The 21,837-nt window shown below is 42.7% G+C and overlaps 2 protein-coding genes across 4 annotated transcripts in view; both read right to left on the bottom strand.

Moving 5' to 3' along the window:
- The window catches only part of SPMAP2L (sperm microtubule associated protein 2 like), a 41,591-nt gene extending 39,930 nt beyond the window's left edge, over positions 1–1,661 (bottom strand). The window contains exon 1 of the mRNA XM_005899039.2: positions 1,184–1,661. Within this exon, the coding sequence (XP_005899101.2) occupies positions 1,184–1,661 (478 nt within the window). The remainder of the gene's footprint in view (positions 1–1,183) is intronic.
- Positions 1,662–5,643: 3,982 nt separating this feature from the next.
- Positions 5,644–20,849, bottom strand: ARL9 (ARF like GTPase 9). Of its 3 annotated transcripts, none has more exons than XM_005899040.3 (4): positions 20,390–20,849; positions 16,698–16,860; positions 13,498–13,673; positions 5,644–6,732 (listed from the first exon to the last, which is right to left on the bottom strand). In XM_005899040.3, the coding sequence occupies exons 1-4, from the start codon at positions 20,807–20,809 to the stop codon at positions 6,544–6,546; spliced, it is 948 nt and encodes a 315-aa protein (XP_005899102.2). In that variant the 5' UTR covers positions 20,810–20,849; the 3' UTR covers positions 5,644–6,543. The 3 variants fall into 3 exon arrangements, with proteins under 3 accessions (XP_005899102.2, XP_070229046.1, XP_070229047.1); XM_070372946.1 differs by lacking the exon at positions 5,644–6,732 and adding an exon at positions 6,744–10,491; XM_070372945.1 differs by lacking the exon at positions 16,698–16,860 and having other exon boundaries at positions 20,390–20,523.
- Between the last annotated feature and the right edge of the window lie 988 nt (positions 20,850–21,837).

Below are 21,837 nucleotides of genomic sequence, written 5' to 3'. Positions count from 1 at the left end.
TCTGTCCATCACCAACTCCTGGAGTTCACTCAGACTCACGTCCATCAAGTCAGTGATGCCATCCAGCCATCTCATCCTCTGTCGTCCCCTTCTCCTCCTGCCCCCAATCCCTCCCAACATCAGAGTCTTTTCCAGTGAGTCAACTCTTCGCATGAGGTGGCCAAAGTACTGGAGTTTCAGCTTTAGCATCAGTCCTTCCAAAGAAATCCCAGGGCTGATCTTTAGGATGGACTGGTTGGATCTCCTTGCAGTCCAAGGGACTCTCAAGAGTCTTCTCCAACACCACAGTTCAAAAGCATCAATTCTTCGGCGCTCAGCCTTCTTCACAGTCCAACTCTCACATCCATACATGACCACAGGAAAAACCATAGCCTTGACTAGACGGACCTTTGTTGGCAAAGTAATGTCTCTGCTTTTGAATATGCTATCTAGGTTGGTCATAACTTTTCTTCCAAGGAGGGGAACTAATTTTCTAGGTGAATAAAATGGGCTTGCTAGGCAGTGCCAAGTGACCAGCTGAGATCTGTGGTCATGAAACTGAAATAAAAGCGGTCAGTAGGGCTATGTGATTTTGTACAGGAAGAGTCAGCTGCTCAGGTGTAGGCAGAGCGTGGTTGGTTGGGCTTAACCAAAATTGAGGTTTTCCTAGAACTACGGTGAATGGCCAGAGAGCCAGTGGGGTGGTGGAAGATGTTGTGAGTAAGCAACTGAAATGACAGACCATAGAATCAAGACTGATAAAGAAAAGTCAAGGAGAACATGAGATAAAACATGGTCAGCCAAGAGACTGGAAGCCCAGCGTGGATAAGGAATTGTTCTGGGTAAAGTCATCAATGAGAGGCGGTAAGTGAGCTGGATGTTTATACCCCAAAATCCCATCAGCCCTGTTATCTTGTGAACCTGGTGAAGACTGAGCGTATAGTAAACACTTAGTGAATGTACTCTTTGCTAGGAAGTCACCAGGTGGAGAGAGGGCAGAAAGGAGATGGTTTTATTAACAAGACTCTTGATTTCCTACCAGGGCTTCTTTAGGTCCAAAGACAGGGCACTGAAAAGCAGTAGGTAAATGACGTAAGTATCACCTTCCTTTAAATCAAAATGGGCCCTTGCAGACAAACCTTCCCATTAGAGCCCCCAGGTCTAGATGGGGTTGGGTTGCTTAGTGCCCCGGAGAGACCCCAACACCTACCGCTCAGGGAAGACGGCGGAATCCGTGGCGGGAGTCTCATCAGCAGAGATGGGGAGACCATTACGCCGGCTCTAGGAAGCAACTCGATTTCTTGAGACTTGTGGGGCTCGCGGGGAACAGGGGGCCCCCGGGGCTTTCGGGGCTCGCGGGGCTTGCGGACCTCATGGGGCGCATGGGGTTCGTAGGGTGCATGGGGTTTGAGAGGCTTGTGGGACTCATAGGATTGGTAGAGCTCATAGGCCTTGGGGTGATTGGGGATCTCTTCTGACTCTGCATACTCCTCGGACTCGCCTCGCTGGTCTTGATCGTCGGCCTCCTCGGAAAACCCCGCCTCCTCAGACTCCTCTAGCTGCTTGTTCATGTCGAATATCCTGACAAGGGGCTTCTGGAGGGCTTCGGAGCGAGCGGATGTTTCTGCCGTGTGGTGCCCATCGGACAGCCCAGAAGGACCAGAAAACTCTTGGCTCTCCATTGGGGGCCCAGACGCTCCCGCTGGTTGACTTCCGGACGCCAGTCACCTTCCAGAAGATGGAAGAGGATGCGGGCGGCCCGCGCCCAGCCCCACCGAGCCAAACCCGCTTGCGGCTACCGCCCGACAAGCCCCGCCCCCTGGGCCCCTCTCTGCGCGTTCTCCGGTTGCCAAGGGGACACTCCAAGCTGCTGGGGCCCACCCGGGCTCCTCCCGGAAGAAATGAGAAGCAGTTGAAAAGGAGAAGAGGGGCGTACTCCTGACCTGCTGTTTGTGCCTCCTTGAAGTGTTTCTGTGGTGTTAAGTCAGAACTGTAGTGTTGAAAGACTCTTGAGAGTTCCTTGGACTACAAGATCAAACCAGTCAATCCTAAAGGAAATCAGTTTTGACTATTCATTGGAAGGAATGATGCTGCAGCTGAAGCTCCAATACTTTGGCCACCTGACGCGATGAACTGACTCACTGGAAAAGATCCTGATGCTGGGAAAGATTGAAGACAAGAGGAGAAGGGGACGAGAGAGGATAAGATAGTTGGATGGCATCACCGACTGGATGGACATGAGTTTGAGCAAGCTCTGGGAGTTTGTGATGGACAGGAAGCCTGGCGTGCTGCAGTCCATGAGGTCATAGATACCACTGAGCGACTGAACTGAAATCTGTTTCAAAGCACATACACTTGCGTTTAGGATCATTATATCTGCTTAGAGAGTTAACCTCTTTACCATGTAATCCCCCTCTTAAAAAAAAAAACAAAACAAACTATATTATTTTTCCAGTTTTATTGAGAATTGACAAACATCCCTGTATAAATTTTAAGTGTACAGCATAATGGTTTGATTTGCACATATCATGAAATGATTACAATAGATTTAGTTAACATCTATCATCTCATATTGATACAATAGAAAAAAATTCTCCTTGTAATGAAAATTTTGTACCAATTTACAATCCCACCAACAGTACCAAAGATTCCCTTTGCTCTATATCCAAGGCAGCACTTGTTATCTCATCTTTTTGATGATGGCCATTCTACTAGACTTAAGGGGATCTACTCACTTAACAACTTTTCTGTATATTATTGTTGTTCAGTTGCCAAGTTGTGTCTGACTCTTCGCCACCCCATGGACTGCAGCATGCCAGGCCTCCCTGTCCTCTGTATATCATACAGCAGTGTAAACTATATAATCATCATGTTGTACATTCTATCCCTGGTACTAACTTATAACTGGAAGTTTGTATCTTTTGTCCACCTTCCTTGACCCACCCTGTCCCCGGCCACACCCCTCTATCCATGTAACCACAAATCTGATTTCTTTTTATGAGTTTGTGTTTGTTTTGTTTAAATTCCACATATCAGTGAAATCATATAATGTTTGCTTTTCTCTGCTTGTCTTATTTCATTTAGCATAATGCTTCGTGGTCCATCCGTGTTGCAAATGATAGAATTTCCTTTTTTATGGCTAAATAATACTCCACCATATGTATAATACTCCACCATAATACTCCACCACAGGCTCAGTAGTTGTGGCACAGGGGTTTAGCTGCTCCGTGGCCTGTGGGATCTTCCTGGATCAGGAATAGAACCCATGTCTCCTATGTTGGCAGGAGGGTTCTTTACCACTGAGCCACCAGGGAAGCCCTTTCACCTTTGAAGGATTTCACAGGGTACAAAATTCTAGGCTGATTGTTCTCTCTCAATGCTATATTTATTCCACTCTCTGTTTCCATAGTTTCTAAGAAGTCTAATGTATTTCTTATCTTTGATCCTTCATGGTAAGGTGTTTTTCCCTCTGACTCTTTTCTGGGTTTTTAAATTTTCTTCGTCTTTGATTTTCTGCAGCTTAAAAGTGATAGGCCTATGTATTGTTTTGGGGGGGCATTTATCCTACTTGATGTTCTCTGCACTTCTGAGATCTCTGGTTTCATGTCTGACATTAATTTGGAGAAATTCTCAGGCACTGTTTCGAATATTTATTCTTCCTTTCTTTCCTCTTTCTGCTGCTGCTGCTGCTGCTAAGTCGCTTCAGTCGTGTCCGACTCTGTGCGACCCCATAGATGGCAGCCCACCAGGCTCCCCCATCCTGGGGATTCTCAAGGCAAGAACACTGGAGTGGGTTGCCATTGCCTTCTCCAATGCATGAAAGTGAAAAGTGATTGAAGTTGATCAGTCGTGTCCGACTCTTAGCAACCCCATGGACTGCAGCCCACCAGGCTCCTCCATCCATGGGATTTTCCAGGTAAGAGTACTGGAGTGGGGTGCCTTCTCCTCTTTCTGGTTTCCCATTAAACACATATTTCCACTTTTATAGTTGTCCCACAGTCCTTGCATATTCTGTTCTGTTTTTCTAGTCCTTGCTCTCTTAGGTTTTCAGTTTTTGGAAGTTTCTATTGAGATATCCTCAAGCTCAGAGATTCTTTCCTCAGCTGTATCTAGTCTTTTAACAATCCCATCAAACATTCTTCATTTCTGTACAGTGCATGCTGTGTCTCTTCTGTGTTTTTTTCCTTTTACTATGTCTTGTAGCTTTTCCTGATAGCCAGGCATGATGTATTGGGTAAAAGGAACTTCTGTAAACAGGCCTTTAGCAATGTGTTGGTGAGGTAAGGGTGGAGGAAGGGAGAATATTCTATAGTCTTATGATGAGGGCTCAGCCTTTTAGAGACTCTGTGCCTCTGGGCTGCAGACTTAAGTCTTAGTTTTCTGCCCTCTTAAGTGGAACAGAATGACTGGAGTGGACTAGAGTTGGGTATTTCCTTTCCTCCAGGTCAGTTATGCTCCGGTTACTCTCTGGTAATACCGGAGTGGGATTCCCAGGTGGCTCAGTGGTAAAGAATCTGCATGCCAATGCAGAAGGAGCAGGTTCAATCCCTTGGTTGGGAAAACCCCCTGGAGGAGGAACTGGCAACCCACTCCAGTATTCTTGCCAGGGAAATCCCATGGACAGAGGAGCCAGGTGGGCTACAGTCCATGGGGTTGCAGAGGACACAAGCAAGCACACATGAACACAATAATACTCCAGCAGGCTGCTGCTGCTGCTGCTAAGTCGCTTCAGTCGTGTCCGACTCTAGGCTAGGCACTGGTTAACTAGTTTCCCCTGAGGGCAGACCTTGTTAAGAACAACAGAATGCTCTGGCATATTTCAAAAGGGTTTTTTTTCCCCTCCCTTGGAAGCACCAGGGGATTTTTCTCTAATATTTATTGAGGGAATCTGGTCAAGGTCCTGGAGGTAAATCTCAAAAAATTGGGGGCCCTCCTATGACTGGGTTCCCCTAGAATTTTTTAATTTTCAGAGTAGTCTGAGCAACCAGCAATTCATCAGTTATAGTTCTGGTTTTTCTATGCTGGCACTAGTTCCCAGTGGGGCTTCCCTGGTGCCTCAGTGGTAAAGAATCTGCCTGCAATGCAGAAGGGTCAAGTTCAATTCCGGGTTGGGAAGATCCCCTGTAGAAGGGAATGGCAACTCACTTTAGTATTCTTGCCTGGAGAATCCCATGGACAGAGGAGCCTGGCAAGCTACAGCCCATGGGTGGCCAAGAGCTGGACACAAGTGTGTGACTAACAGGCAGGCACTGGTTCCCATGGGGAGTTTCCCATTAGGAGTCTTTGCTCTGGTAAACTGTTATTCTCTGTATTCCAGTAGTCTCTCCAATGCTGAACTTTCAGTCTGTTCAGCTTTTTACTTGTTAGAATGGCCTCATGGCTTCCAAGCTTCTTACATGCTGGACTGGAAACTGGAAGTCTTTTTAAAAAAAGAAATCAGGAGAAGACACTAAGGTTAAAAGTTGGATTTGTATCATATCTGTAGGTAAGCAGAGTTATCACTCTTAAATATTTCTAGGAAAGATAAAGCTTATCTATATAAAAAAATAAAATATCAAGAAGTTGAAACACAAATCCCTACGGTGTTCTGTTAGTGGTAGTTTCTTAGAAAGAAGCCATTCTTAAATCTTTCTGAATGCTGTTAATTTGTATTTCTATGTGACTTTGATAGTGCTTACTTTTCTTATTGCCCTATCCTGATTTCTTTTCCCACATTGTTAAATGGATCCACTTAAAGGAAATATGCCGGTGCCAGCCGGCAAAGTCCATCAGGTCCCGAGAACGTGCACAGGGGGGCTAAGAAAGAAACTTAAGCAAGAGACTACAAAAATGGGGTCGAGAGGTTCAGACACGTCACCACGAAGGGACACAGTCTGACACCAACTTTATTCAGCATCTCATATTTATACAGAATAGCGTGAGAAAGACAAGACAGTTAACATTTTTTCTTGGTTGGCCTATACATCTTACAAACAGTCACAAGAAATCTTGAGAGCATGGGAATGGCTCCCTGTTATTACTTCTTACACCAGATAACATTTCTCTGTGCGTGAGAAGTTTGCACAGAACTCCAGGTGCCTGCAGTAAATAAGCGCCTAATCTCTGGGGTGGCGGGACAGAGAGCTATGTTTGCAAGCAAACCCTCAAGGACTGAGGCAGCTCCCAGAGCTGTGTCCTTCAGACAAAGGACCCCGTTCTCACGGGCAGCTCCCTGCAGAAATACACCTGGATTTACTTGAAAAAGAGGAAAGTTATTAGAATATTTTAATGTAAATGTCATTTCACCGAGAAACTACAAATGGGATGAATGCTTGCTAATTTTCACTTTAATTTTGTTGATTAAAAATCCAAATCCCTCCAAATACATTGTTTACCAATACTTTTAAAGTTCAAAATCTAAATAGAGATCCTTTTAATCAATTAACATTATCTTGTATGTGTATATGTGTCGTGCATTGAGAAAATAGGAAATGTTTTATTTTTTATTTGAAAGTGGAAATTTTGGCTTCCAGCCTGCCACGTCACGTTCCCTGGTGACATCCAAATCATGAGTCTCGAAGTGGGCTATGCCTGATCACTCATGTCTGCAGCCAGGTGTGCAATTAGGTCTCTGGCATCTTGTATAATGGAAGGTATCTCTGAGCCATCCTCAGTCACCTGGGTTCCGAACAAGAACATCTTCCTGTCATTTCCCACCTCAGATAATGCCAAAGCTTCATGGATATCTGTAATGTGATAGGCTGCTTCAAGATCCTTCATAAGAATGGAAAAAGAATTGAGAAAAAGTTGGTTACTTTGCAACATTTTTGGATAGATACATTTATTACTCTCAATGACTGAACCTCCATTATAATATCGAGGATATTGTAATCCCATTACTAGGATCCTAAAAGCTGTTTGAATATAAAGATTTTCATCGGAATTATATCAGCATTTATGAGTTATTATCAAAAGAGTATTTTCTGGAACAAAGTTAAGCCAATATTATACCTTAATCAATTTCCTAACCAGTGTGATCTGCTTCTAGTTTTGTTTTTCCAATTTTGTCTGAATTTTCCCAAGATTTATTTTTTTAATTTTTAAAAATAACTTAATAATTTATTTATTGTTGGCTGTGCTGGGTCTTTGTTGCTGCATGGGCTTCTCTCTAGTTGTGGTGCTTGGGCTTCTCATCGTGGTGGCTTCTTTTATTGCAGAGCACAGGCTGTAGAGCTCGGACTTCAGTAGTTGCAGCGCAAGGGCTCAGTAATTGCAGCTCCCTGGCTCTAGAGCACAGGTTCAACAATTGTGGCTTATTGGCTCTGTAACATGTGGGGTCTTGCCGGATCAGAGATCGAACCTGTGTTTCCTGCATTGGTAGGCAGATTCTTTTCCACTGAAGAATCAGGGAAGCCCTCCAAGATTATTTTTAATTTGTCTTTACAATAGAAGCTTGATTCATTAAATTGGTTTTTGTCCATATAATATTTTACTGATTATCAGTTCAGTTCAGTTCAGTCGCTCAGTCATGTCCAACTCTTATTGATTATAGCATTTGCCAAATGTAAGTTTTCTTTTGCAAAAATTATTTCTACTGAACAAAAAGTTTTACATTAAATTTGGGAAGAAGGAGGGAGGTAGAGAAGGGATCAGGGACAGAATAAGTTTAGAAAATGGTGTAGTAGGTGAAGAAGGCTGAGAGGCAAGGGACAGATGGAGGGAAAGAAGATGAGATGGAGAAGTGGGGAAGGCTTAAAGGAGGAAAACCCATCCGAAGAAGCAGAGAGGGGAGAGATTAAAATGAGGAGACAAAAAGCATGTGTTTATGCTGCATGCTAAGATCGAAACATATTTCTTTGCCTCTCACACAACAAGAATTATTTATAGCAAATAACCTCTGATATTCCCTCTCCTAAATACATATGCAGATTCAGTTACAGTTTTTAAGTCTTCTGCAAAAGTTTAAACATTTTCACTCTTAACATTGAATTTGTAATTGGCTTTTTGTTTCATGGTGTTCTCCCAAAGTTTTAAAATAGTACAATATTGTCATTTTTTCTTGTACCAATATGAATCTATCAAATTCTTGTAAGTGTGAGGTTTTCTTCATGTGGTATCATTACCTTTTCTGGTTCTTCCACTTTATTGCCTGTCTGAAACCTGAATTCATTTAGTCTTAGAGCAAGTAGTGAATTTTGCAATTGTTTTAATGAATCTAGTAACATGTGGACGATGTCTCAGGTTAAAAGAAATGCCACCAATGGAATTGGAGAGGAAGAAAATAGAAGGGTGTTGGAAGGGAGGAGGGGCTCCTTGTAATGATAAAAGAACATCAGGGATAAATATCAGGTGTATTCCATGCTCACATAATTGTGCCCTAATAGATGTCATCACTCAAAGAATAACGACAGTAAGATGACTTTTAAAAAAATATTTATGTAATAACTTGAAACAATGAGTCATCTAAAAGCTTAAGTTACTTTGATCAAGGAGTAATAACCAAGATGACCTTAAATTAGAAAGTGTGTTAGCTGCTCAGTTGAGTCCAACTCTTTGTGACCCTAGGGACTATGTCCCACCAGGCTCCTCTGTCCATGGAATTCTCCAGGCAAGAATACTGGAGTGGGTTGCTATTCCCTTCTCCAGAGGATCTTCCGGACCCAGGGATTGAACCCAGGTCTCCTGCATTGCAGGCAGATTCTTTACTGTCTGAGAATATCCAAACATTTTATTATTAAACCCCAGTAAAAGTTATAATTTGACACCAAATGGTCCTGTTTATTCAATTTGATGAAGAGATATAAACCACAAAGGAAAGCATCAATAAATTGGAGTATTAAAAATGAAAACCTGTGTATTAAAAAGAGAACCATAACAAAATAAAATGTTAACAATAGGTTGCTGCTGCTCCTGCTAAGTTGTTTCAGTCATGTCTGACTCTGTGCGACCCTCTAGACAGCAGCCCACCAGGCTCGCCCGTCCCTGGGATTTTCCAGGCAAGGGTACTGGAGTGGGGTGCCATTGCCTTCTCCGCAATAGGTTGCTAGAGAAGATATTTGTAATGCATGTAACAGAAATAGGATTATTTTTCCAAAAGATATGAAAGACTCCTACAACTCAAATGAGAAAAGATAAACACCCAATAGGAATTTGGGGAAAGATATTAAAAGTTAATTCACAGATATGGAAATTTACTTCAAAGAATGAAACTAATTTGAAACTAATAACCAGTGAACATCTGAAAAAAATGTTCAGGCTCACTAGTAATTAAAGAAATGCAAATTAGAATAATAAGATAAAATTTCATTCTCACAAGACTGGCAAAAATGAAAGTTTGACAAACCAAGTATTAACAAGGGTGTAGAGCTATAAAAACTATCATATACTGCTGGTAGGAAGAATAAATTAGTTCAATATCTTTGGAAAGCAACTTGGTAATATCTAGTAAAACTCAATATGTGAATGAAAAGTGAAAGGCGCAGGGACTATACAGTCCTTGGAATTCTTCAGGCCAGAATACTGGAGTGGGTAGCCTTTCCCTTCTCCAGGAGCTCTTCCCAACCCGGGGATCGAACCCAGGTCTCCTGCATTACAGGCGGATTCTTTACCAGCTGAGCCACAAGGTACAAATCCCCAAACCCAGTAATTCCTCACAATTCCTTAGAGAACTGTTGGTACACGTCTATGAAAAGACACATACATGAAGATTCACTACAGAACTCTTTACAACAATGAAAAATTGGAAATAACCCAAATGTCCAACAATAAAACGGTAAAGTGGTGGTATATTCATGCAATGCAATACTATACAGCTCACTTACATTTACCATGATCTTCTAAATCATCACAGTTTGTGGTACTTAAGATGTTAACTAAAAAAACAAAAACAAAAAAAACTCCAGCCTTTTAAAAAAAATAATCTGCTGGACTAGCATTTATGCTGGACTTTAATATAGGCTCCTACTTTTAGATCATCATTATAATGATTTATTTTACTTCCATAAACACTCACTCATAGGAGTGGGAGAAAGGGTAGGAACTCTTATGACTGATAAGCCTGGCAATTGAGAGAGAGGCTACAGCATTACAAGCACACTTCAGAGATACTGCAAATTTGGTTCCAGACTACTGTGATAAAGTGAATACCGCAATAAAGTGAGTCACAAGAATTTTTTTGTCTCTTGGTACATAGAAAATTTACTTTAACACTACTGTAATCTATTAAGTGTGTGATAGCATTATGTCTAAAAATATGTACACACCTTAATTTAAAAATACCTTATTGCTAAAAAAATGCTAACCATCATCCGAGCCTTCAGCAAGTCATTATCTTTTTATAATAGTAACATCAAAGGTCACTGATCAGAGATCATCATAACAAATATAATAATTCTAAAAGTTGGAAATATTGCAAGAATTACCAAAAGGCAACACAGAGACATAAAGTGAGAAAAAGAAGTTGGGGAAATGGCGCATATAGACTTGCTCCATGCAGGGTTGCCACAAACCTTCAATTTGTAAAAATCACAGCATCTGCAAAGCACAACAAAGTGAAGTGTGATAAAATTAGGTATGCCTGCACAATGCTATAGATGTTTAATGTTGTTTTAAATTTCTTTTATTGTAGTAAGATACACATAACAAAATTTTCCATATTACCATTTTGAAATGTACAGTTTGGTGTACAGTTAAGTAAATTCACATTATTGTACACCATCTTCAGAACTCTTCAACTTGTAAAACTGACACTCTGTACCCATTAAACAATAGCTTCCCATTTCTCCCTCTCTCAGCACTTGGCAACTACTATTTTTTTGTCTCTCTGATTTTAACTACTCTGTGCTTAGTCGCTCAGTCGTGTCCGACTCTGCGACCCCACGGACTGTAGCCTGCCAGGCTCCTCTGTCCATGGGGATTCTCCAGGAAAGAATATTGGACTGGGTTGACATGCCCTCCTCGAGGGTATCTTCCCAATCCAGGGATTGAATCCAGGTCTCCCACATTGCAGGTTGGTTCTTTAACCATCTGAGCTACCAGGGAAGCCCTTAACTGCTCTAGGGGACCTCATAAAAGTATAATCATACATTATTTGTTCTTTTGTTACTGGCTTATTTCACTTAGCATAATGTCCTTACAGTTCATCCATGGTGTAGCATGTGTCAGAATTTCCTGACACATTTAAGGCTGACTAATATCCACTGTATGTATACACCACATTTTGTTTATCCGTTCATGCGTGGATGGGCACTTGGGTTGCTTCTACCTTTTGGCTACTGGGAATAATTCTGCTATGAGCACAGGTGTGCAAACATCTGTTTGAGTTCCTGCTTTCAATTCTATTGATAATATACCCAGAAGTGGGACTGCTGGACTATATGAAAATTCTATTTTTAATTTCGTAGGGAACTGCCATACTGTTTTTCATAGCAGCTGCACCATTTGACATCCCCACCAACACTGCACAAGGTTTCCATTTCTTCATGAGTGTTTAATACTTTAATGCATGTGTGTGAAATTCAGGTCAGGCTAGCTAATCTAAAACTAATTCTGTATACTGACACATAGTGTGTGTGTGTGTTAGCCGCTTAGTCGTGTCTGACTCTGCGACCCCATGGACTGTAGCCTGCCAGGCTCCTCTATCCTTGGGATTCTCCAGACAAGAATACTGGAATGCGTTGCCATTCCCTTCTCCAGGGGATCTTCCCGATCCAGGGATCAAACCCAGGTCTCTCAGATTCTTTACCATCTGAACCACTAGGGAAGCCCATTGTATATAGTAAGCACTCAAAGATTTTGTTGCAATCAATTCAACAGTCAGTAAATGTTTATTTGATTAAACTTAACAGATTTGTTGACTTCCTACTATATACAAGGTAGTATACTAGGTTTTACATGGGACACAAAGGTGAATGACAGTCTCTGTTCTGAACGAATTTACAGCTGTGGGCTTTCCTGGTGGCTCAGACAGTAAAGAATCTACCTATAATGCGGGAGACCTGGGTTCCACCCCTGGGTTGGGAAGATCCCCTGGAGAACAGAATGGCAATCCACTCCAGTGTTCTTGCCTGGAGAATTCCATGGACATAGGAGCTTGGCAGGTTATAGTCTATGGGGTCGAAAAGCATTCAGACACGACTGAGCGATTAACACTTTCGCTTTTACTTGGTATCTGTGAGGGGATTGGTTGCAGGACCCTAGAAGACATCAGAATCTGCTCAAGTCCCTTATATAAAATGGTGTCATTTCTGCAAATAACCTATGCACATCCTCCCATATACTTTAATCATCTCTGCTGCTGCTGCTGCTAAGTTGCTTCAGTTGTGTCTGACTCTGTGCGACCCCATAGACGGCAGCCCACTAGGCTCCGCCATCCCTGGGATTCTCCAGGCAAGAATACTGGAGTGGGGTGCCATTTCCTTCTCCAATGCATTAAAGTGAAAAGTGAAAGTGAAGTCACTCAGTCACGTCCGACTCTTAACAACCCCATAGACTGCAGCCTACCAGACTCCTCCGTCCATGGGATTTTCCAGGCAAGAGAACTGGAGTGGGGTGCCATTGCCTTCTCTAGACTACTTATAATATCTAATACAAGGTAAATGCTGTGAAAACAGTTGCTCACATGTGGCAAACAGGAGTTTTACTTTTTGGAACTTTATGGAATTTTTTTTCCCCCTGAAAGGAGGGCTGATTGTATACTCCAGGAGACCTAATAGTATAAACTGAAATGAACATACAGCATATTATTGAATATTTAGCTCTTAAAAGCAGACGTTTCTTTGGGTCATCTACAGAGATGTGGTTGGACCTAGAGTTTGTCATACAGAATAAAGTAAGTCAGAAAGAGAAAAACATCGTATATTAACACATACATGTGGAATCTGGGAAAATGGTACAGATGAATCTATTTCCAAGGCAGGAATAGAAACTCAGAGGGAGAAAATGGACTTGTGGACATAGAGGGGAAAGGAGAGCGTGGGATCAATTGGGTGATTAGGACTGACATATATACATTACCAGGCTTCCCAGGTGGCTCATTGGTAAAGAATCTACCTGCCAATGCAGGAAGCGCAGATCCCCTGCTCCCCTGGAGAAGGAAATGGCAACCTGCTCCAGTATTCTTGCCTGGGAAATCCCATCAAAGGAGTCTGGCAGGCTACAACAATCCATGGCGTAGCACAAGAGTAAGACACAATTTAGTGACTAAAGAACAACAACAAATATACACTACTTTATGCAAAATAGATAGCTAATGGGAACCTGCTATAAAGCACAGGAAGCTCAACTCAGCGCTCTGTGATGACCTCAGGGGGTGGGATAGCAGGTGGGAGGGAGGTCCAAGAGGGAGGCTGTATCTGTGTATTAGGACTGATTCACTTCTGTTAGCAGAAACTAACACATTGTAAAACAACTATCCTCCAATTTAAAAAAAATCAAATTTAAAAAATAAATTTAAAAGATCAAATTCAAAAAGTAAACATTTCTATTTACTGCATTAATAAAAAAATATTGAGTACACTTTATATTTGCACAGATGTTTACCTGTTTGTTTGCAAACACAACCAGAGGAAGGACTGGGTTTGTTCCAATTAGTTGATGAAGGTATTTCTTGGCTTCAGGTAATCTTTTGTGATCTGCTGAATCCACCACAAATACCAACAGCAAGCCCCTGGACAGGTACATTTCCCAATAGGAACGGAAAGGTTCGCTGCCTCCAACTACAAAGAAAAGCAAAAGAAGAAAACACACACACACACACAAATCTCAGAAGAGTTTATCGAGGCAGCCAGGTAAGGCACACTTTGATAATTTCTGAACACTGGCAGGTCTTCTGATAAAAGACTGCTGTGAGACTAGACCCAATTCTGAGAACAACCAGAGTGATGTTTCTGGGGAAATGACTGGTGGGGATATTTACCCTCCACAAGCGGTTCACTCAGTTCTGGCACACAAAGGACCAGCGTGGTGGTAGTTTAGTCACTACGTCGGGTCCAACTCTTGCGACCCCATGGACTGCCAGGCTCCTCTGTCCATGGGATTTCCCAAGCAAGAATACTGGAGTGGGTTGCCATTTCCTTCTCCAGGGGATCTTTCCAACCCAGGCAGGGATCAAACTCAGGTGTTCTACCTTGCAAATTTGTACCACAGTGGATGCCTCTTGATCTGTTATACAGAGCAGTCATGACAGCCAGTGCATGTCTATCAAGCATGGATCAGTAAACAGGAGTAGTCTACTAAAAGAATTCAGGGTGGTGGGTTAAAACACGTTTCTCTAAAATGTCTTAAATGGACTGATTTAAATGTCATTGGCTAGCCTCTCTTGCACAACTTTTTTCCTTTGTCAAAACCCCAAATCTAATTTCCTTTCTTTAATCTTGAACTCAAAGTTAATATGATCCTGTGGGTATTTAAGAAGAGTTGCCTCAGGAAAAAAATGTCTTTGGGTTATGTCATTCTGCTGATGCTTCCCAGAAGAAAGTTTCCCAGATACAATGAATTCGGTTTTTATTTTTCTCCTGGGACAGAAATTGACAAACCATGGCCCACAGTCTAAACCTGGCTCAGCTCACTGCCTGTTTTTGTACAGCCTGTGAACAAAAAATGGATTTTACATTTTTAAACATTTGGGGGGAAAAAGAATTACCATTTTTTAACATATGAACATTATATCACAGTTGGATTTCAGTACAAGCAAAGTTGTGTGACAACACAGACATGCAGGTTTGTTCACACATGGTCTCTGGGTTGCTTTCGCAGTACTGAGTAGCAGCAGAGAGATCATGTGGCCACAAAGTCTACGTTATCTACTCCCGAGCCCTTTGCAGAAAAAGTATGCAGAACACTGTATGGGCACTTAACAAAAACATTTCAAAAACTAATAGGAAAGGGTCTTTATTTGTCTTTCCTTTGTTTTCCTTTGTAGAGAGAGCCAGGCTGGTCATTCTTCAAAGTATTTTGTGTTTTAAAGAATGTAATCTAAGTAATTCATATCCTTTAACATACGAGCTTAAACAGGCATTCCCATTTTTTTTGCCAACACCATGACATTTCATCTATAATAGGAATTGTTATCTTTTAGTTATTAACTTTAAAAAAAAATATTAGTTGGGGAGGGCACAGGACTGGAAAAAAAATTATTCATTTACTTCTTGTTGGCTGCATCAGGTCTTAGCTGTGGTGTGGGGATCGCCATTGTGTCGTACAGGCTACACTCCATTGGCGGAGTGAGGGCCCCAGAGCCTGGGCTTAGTAGTCATGGCGCATGGGCTCTGTTGTCCCGTGGCATGTGGGACCTTACTTCCCCAACCAGGGATCAAACCCATATCTCCTGTATTGGAAGGTGGATTCTTAACCACTGGACCACCAGGGAAGTCCCTAGATATTAACTTCTAATTTAATGGTAAAATAGTTAGAGAACAGAGTTTATATGATGCCTCTTTGAAAACTCCATTAAGACTTGCTATATGGCCCAGGCAGTGCTCCGTGTTTGTTTACTGTTCCATGGGTATTTGAGAAGAATTAGACAATTTTATATTGTTCATTAGCTCAAATTGGTTGACTGTGTTCAAACATTATTTACTCTCTGCAATTTTTTTCTCCTTGATTCCATTAATAATTGACAAACATATGTTGAAACTCCTCACTCCAACAGATCTGTCCATTTTCGCCCTTAATTGGAATCTTTTCTTTTTTCTTCCTATCTTCCTTTCTTTTTTTTCTCTTTCCTTTCCTTCCCACCACCCCCGACCCTGCCCTTTTTCACTTTTTATATTGAGACTCTTTTCTTAGCCATCTATTTCATTAAAAATATTATTTCTTCTATAGCTTCTGAGAAAATTGAAATCTCTATTCCTAATAATGCTTTTATCAGAAAGATTTGCCTACAGGTTTAACAGTTTCTCTGCCCACCATTTTCTCTTCACAATTGGATGAAAGCAAAAATTCATAGCATTTTCCTTGCATACTGGAGGTGGGGGTACAGAAAATGCCCGGTCCTCTGGCTTGAGCATCTTGATGGGTGAGGAGACATTTACTGATCAGTGGATTACAGGGACAGGAACAGATATGGAGCTATATCAAGCATTTGCTTGGACAATGTTTGGTGTGAGAGGCCGATGAGACAGCCAGGTAGAGATGTCAGGTGACATTCGGGTATGTTTGGCTGGATAGATAAATTTGGGAGAGTGTAAAGAGAAGATAAGAGGATCTGATACAACTTTGGGAAACAGCAATATTCTGAGAGGCAGTGACTCCAGAATTACTTTAGAGTAGGGGCTTCTGGGTTGTGATCTGATTACAAGAGTATATATGTTGTGATCTGGTCATAAGAGGTTTGTGAATATTTGCATTTTCAAGAAGGAAGCACACTATATTTACTCAGATTGGATTTTTATGGGGGGTATAGTAAGGAGGAGGGAGGCTGTTAAAGGAGAGGGTGCTAAAGCCTTCCTCTCAACTCCCTTTTATCACCACCACTGGAAAAAGGAGAAAATAAAAGGAACAGAAAGTGATTTTACCCACATTGCACCCTAGCATTCATCTACATATGCATTCTAAAAGTCTAGGAAAATTTGACCCAGGGTTTCATTTCATAAGGACCTATCATTCATTTCATATTCATTTTATCATTAATTTCACAAGGACCCATGTGATGTTGACATCACATCTGGCTTAAGATTTGACAACCATGTGGCTATAAAAGCTATTAGCTACCCCCAGAAGCACTAAGAAAGAGCGCTTACTCTCCAGGAACTCCATCTGGCGGTCCTCAGTGCTGATGCACACTGCATTGAAACCTTGGGTGGGGGCCACACTGCGCTGGACTCGGTTTAAAGCTAGAAAGTGGAGAATACTGGTCTTTCCTGCCCCATCCAGGCCCAGCACTAGGATCTGCTTATTTTTCTCCTGTGAAACAAAAGATAAGGCAATAATATGCTATCAGGGCCTTGTTTTCTTGGCTCTGGGAAGTGCGCTTGCCAATATTTGTGAAATTGTATAAAACTTTGCAAAAAAAATTTAATAGGTCTAGAACAAACTGTACTAGTCAGTTTGTATTTTATATAATCAGTCATTACTTACATGATATTAACTGTATACCCTCTCTCCATCTTCCAACTCTTGTCAATTTATCAAATAAATACTTTATATATATCAGGATTTATAGGAGGTGCCATATTTTCAGGGCCAATTTTCACTCTTCACTTGGCTTCCCTAGTTCATGTCCATTGGAGACTGCACGAGAATTCAATTTGTTGTTTGGGGTCTTGGGACCTTCTTGGTCTATGTATTGACTCTGCCATTTCGCATGTAAGCATCTAAGGTCATAATATTAATCTGTCTTGTTTCCCCAAATTGAATCATAGATTAAAAGTTCTTAGGGCAAGGTTACTCTCTTCTGTACTTTTTAATATAAATATTAAATGAAAAGGCAAAGACTATAAAAATTGTTAAACTAGTTAAAATCTCATGCTAAAACCTGATGAACTAGATGTAAACTTTAGGAAGAAGTATTCCACCAGCCTTAGAAATTTTTATGACAAGTGTTTGAGGGACAAGAAGGGCAAGAGTGGTACGAAGAGAGAAACAGAAAGTTCAGAGTGCTCAGAAAGGTGGCTTTTAGTGTACAAACTTCAATGTAAACAGTAATAAATGAGCAACCCAGTCAGACTGTTCACAGGAATTCTATTTCTCTAACAGCTTACCAAAGAGGTTTCTCATATATGGGGGAAAAAAAAACTTGGAAACATCTTCAAGGGCATTGGTTTAAAATAATAATCTTATACATTTCTGCTTGAACACTAAATGTCATTAGACATAGACTGCGTGCTAAGTCGCTTCAGTCACGTCTGACTCTGTGTGACCTCTATGGATTGTAGCCCGCCAGGCTCCTCTGTCCATGGGATTCTCCAGACAAGAATACTGGAGTGGGTTGCCATTTCTTTCTCTAAGGGATCTTCCTGACCCAGGGATCGAACCCAGGTCTCCCACATTGGAGGGAGATTCTTTACTGTCTGAGCCACCAGGGAAGCCTTAGACTAGATTTCTGTTAAAAAAAAAAAGTGATCCTCAACAGCACTATACGTCATCCCATGTCCCTCCTGTCTGTAATATAGAAGATCTGTGTAAAAATAAGATGTTTTAAGGTCTGCTGTAATAGAGACTTATGTACGGGGAATCATTTATGAAACCTGTCTAGTGAGTAACAGAATGTTTTAAAGTAAATGTTTGTTACTGGAGTGAATTATTGATGGCTCTTAAAGCAAATGGCTCTTCCATAGGTGTTTCCTATATCCATCCCTGCCTCCTCCCCATTCTCTTCCATCTGCATCTAAATGTTATAGTGTCATTCTCAGAGTCATGGTAAGGAAAAGGGACTAGATGCTGCTCTAAGGGGATGTCATTGGTTGATTTTAAATGAATGCTTTAAAGCAATGGTGACCAAGAAATGGCCGCAAGATGTAGACTGTGTCCCCTCATTATCTCCACCAATGGCTCCACAATCAGGCTACCCCAACATATTTTATCAGTTTCAAGATTTCTTTTTTCACATTTTAACATCTCTGAAATGAGGGCTTTACAGTCTATAGTATGTCATATTTTGGCTGGAAGCATTTTTTTTCCTTTCTCTGTGGTACCTAAAATAATGGCATCCTGGATCTTATGAATTTTGTGAATAAAAACCATTCCCTATTCCCTTTCCAATCACATCGCTGCCACTAACCTGACCCTATTTAGAAATTCTGTAGTCATTGATGCTTTACATTTTGCTTACTTTTTAGTCTAAAATACAAGGTTCCTCACGTTTATAATCTCTTAGAAAAGCTGGGGTTACTGTAAACCAAGAGTTCAGACATGAAATATGATTCAACACCACTGTTCCTTGTTAAAAGTTATTCCTTTAACTATAATGAATCTATATAGTCTGTTTTGTGTGTTCAGTCTCAAAGTTGTGTCCAACTCTTTGCAATCCCATGGACTGTAGCACACCAGACTTCCCTGTCCTATTTCCGAGTTTGCTCTAACACGTCCATTGAGTTGGTGATGCTATATAACCATCTCATCCTCTGCTGACTTCTTGTGCCTTCAATCTTTCCCAGCATCAGGGTCTTTTCCAATGAGTGGGCTCTTCACATTAGGTGGCTAAAGTAATGGAGCTTCAGCTTCAGCATCAATCCTTCCAATGAATATTCAGGGTTGATTTCCTTTAGGATTGACTGGTTTGATCTTGCAGTCTAACGGACTCTTAATTAAAAGTCTTCTCCAACACCACAGTTTGAAAGCATCAGTTCTTTGGCTATTTTACCAGAGATCAAATCTCTGTTAATAATTCATATTGTTTAGAACCAGAAAGCAGCTCTGAGCCCAGGAACTCCAGGAGTACAAAGCACACTAAGTTGAGCCAAATAATGCTTGTTTTTTTCCTTCTCCCCCAGTTTTTAAATTGTGGCAAAGTACACAACATAAAGGGCTTCCCAGGTGGCGGTAGTAATAAAGGATCCACCTGCCAATGTAGGAGATATAAGAGATGTGGGTTCCATCCCTGGGTCGGGAAGATGCCCTGGAGAAAAGCATGGCAATCCACTCCAGTATTCTTGCCTGGAGAATAGAGGAGCCTGGCGGGACACCATCCACAGGTCACACACAGTCATACACAACACAAAATTTACCATCTTAACCATGTTTAAACCCAGAGTGATATAGACTCCATTCATAATACCATGCAACCATCACCACTAGCCATAACTATTCATCTTGTAAAACAAACTGTACTCATTAAAATGCTTACCCCCCCATCCCCCAACATTCTGCTCTTTGAGTTTGAATACACTAGGTAAACCATCTAAGTAGAATCATACGTATCTGTCCTTTTATGACTAAAAGGCTGGTTTCTGAGGCCTCTCAGTTAAACCTTTGTGACCCTCTCTTCTGGGTGCTGGTGATATGAAAACAATGTAAGTAATAGCAACCAGAGCGCCCAGAGAAAAGGTCCAGGCAGTCCCAAAACACATCCTGCACAAATTCAAGAAACCTACACCTTCCCCTCCACCCCTCCCCCGCCCCCACAAAGCAGAAAAGACTGGAACAGAGAGATCACGTGTGGTGAGGGTCTGGGGGCTAGTGTTCGGCGCCGGCCAGAGATGGAGCTGGAAAAAAGGCTATTCCCAGCACCGCTGTGAACATCAACAAGGTGTCTTCTTCAACACTAGACCTGGACACAGGGTCGGGGTTAGGGGTGAGTGGGCGAGCGGCTGAGAAGGGGCTCGCGATGGGTCGTTCGAAGCTTGGCACATTCCGATTCCATCCGCGGATACAAAGCCGGCAAACGAGACCGTATTCCTTCGGGCGCGAGCCCACCGGGGGTCTCGCACGTAACAGAGCCGGCGAAACACTGGACAATGGCCTCGGGTGAGGGTCCGAGGCAGCGGTCTCTTACCAGCGGCTCCAGCGGTATTTTTATCAACGTGCTGTTGTCCTTCTCTTTCTCCTTGAATTGTTCCTTCTCTTCCTCCGTCTCCCGCTCTTGCCTCTTTTCATCCTCATTTCTCTTACTTTTCTCCTCCTTCCCGTTCTCCTTTTCCTTAATTTTCTCCTCCTTCCCCTTTTCTTTCGCCTTAATTTTCTCCTCCTCCCCCTTCCCAGTTTTCCCCTTCCCGTTCTTTTCCTTAATTTTCTCCTCCTTCCCCTTCCCAGTTTTCTCCTTCCCGTTCTTTTCCTTAATTTTCTCCTCCTTCCCCTTTTCTTTCTCCTTAATTTTCTCCTTCTCCACCTTCTTTTTGTTTCTCTCCTCTTTTTGCTGAATTTTCTCTTTCTCCGGCTCCTTGCCCTTCTCCCTCTTTACTTTCCCCTTCTCCATCCCCACCACCTGGGTTTCCTTCCCTCCTCCCGCGCGCCCGCGCGCTGGAGCCACGGGGCGGGATGTGGGCCGGAGTGGTCGCCGCGGTGGGGGCAGCGCCGGGGGAGACGTAGGTCCACGTGGCGTACACCGCCCCCGCGGTAACCGCCAGCCCCTCCCACCCCAGGGCCCCGGGCTGCAGCTTGGGCATCTTGCGCTCGCTCGCCAGCCAGCGGGCTGCGCGCAGCAGATTAGTCGAATCGCGGGTGGGAGATAGATTGAAGAGCGTAAAACGTGGGAGCTAAAGAAGGGGCGAGCCCATTCCAGGGGACCCGGGAGACCCGCCCGCGGGAGCTGGGAAAGACCGCTGAAGCAGGAAAAGCGTCCTCAGGTGTCGCTTCCTCGGAAGCGCGCGCCACGGCGAGATGCGCTCGGACTGGGTAGGCGTCTCAGAAAGGCCTTTCTCGCCCGCCCATCTCAGCCTCTCACTTCCCCGGCCTCCTTCCAGCCCGTGTGTCTCCTACCAGAGCGCTGGAGAAGGCGCCCGAGTCCTGAGAGCCCCAGGCTTTCCTGCCTTCCCCTCGTTAATAATGTCTGGAGGGTGAAGTTGGCTCTCTCCCCCCTCCTCACCCGTCCTATTTAAGTCCACCAGCAGCGTCTAAAGCCGCTATCCAGGAGGCTTAAGGAAAAAAGGAATGTGACCGGTTCCCTTATTTTAAATGTTACATTTCGCTTTAAAAAATCGCTCTGGAGATAAGTCTGCCAGGATCACAGCTACTGGTAAAACCAGGCATTAAAACCAGTACCTTAGCCGCCTCATGTTCAGAGTTGACTCACTGGAAGTCTCTGATGCTGGGAGGGATTGGGGGCAGGAGGAAAAGGGGACGACAGAAGATGAGATGGCTGGATGGCATCACCGACTCGATGTACGTGGGTTTGGGTGAACTCCGGGAGTTGGTGATGGACAGGGACGCCTGGCGTGCTGCAATTCATGGGGTCACAGAGAGTCCAACACGACTGAGGGACTGAACTGAAACAAAACTGTTGTT

This window comes from Bos mutus, chromosome 6 (genome assembly GCF_027580195.1).
Source record: "Bos mutus isolate GX-2022 chromosome 6, NWIPB_WYAK_1.1, whole genome shotgun sequence".
Lineage (NCBI taxonomy): Eukaryota > Metazoa > Chordata > Mammalia > Artiodactyla > Bovidae > Bos > Bos mutus.
Note: the sequence above shows the minus strand (reverse complement) of the source record. Positions and strands in the feature narration are given on the sequence as shown.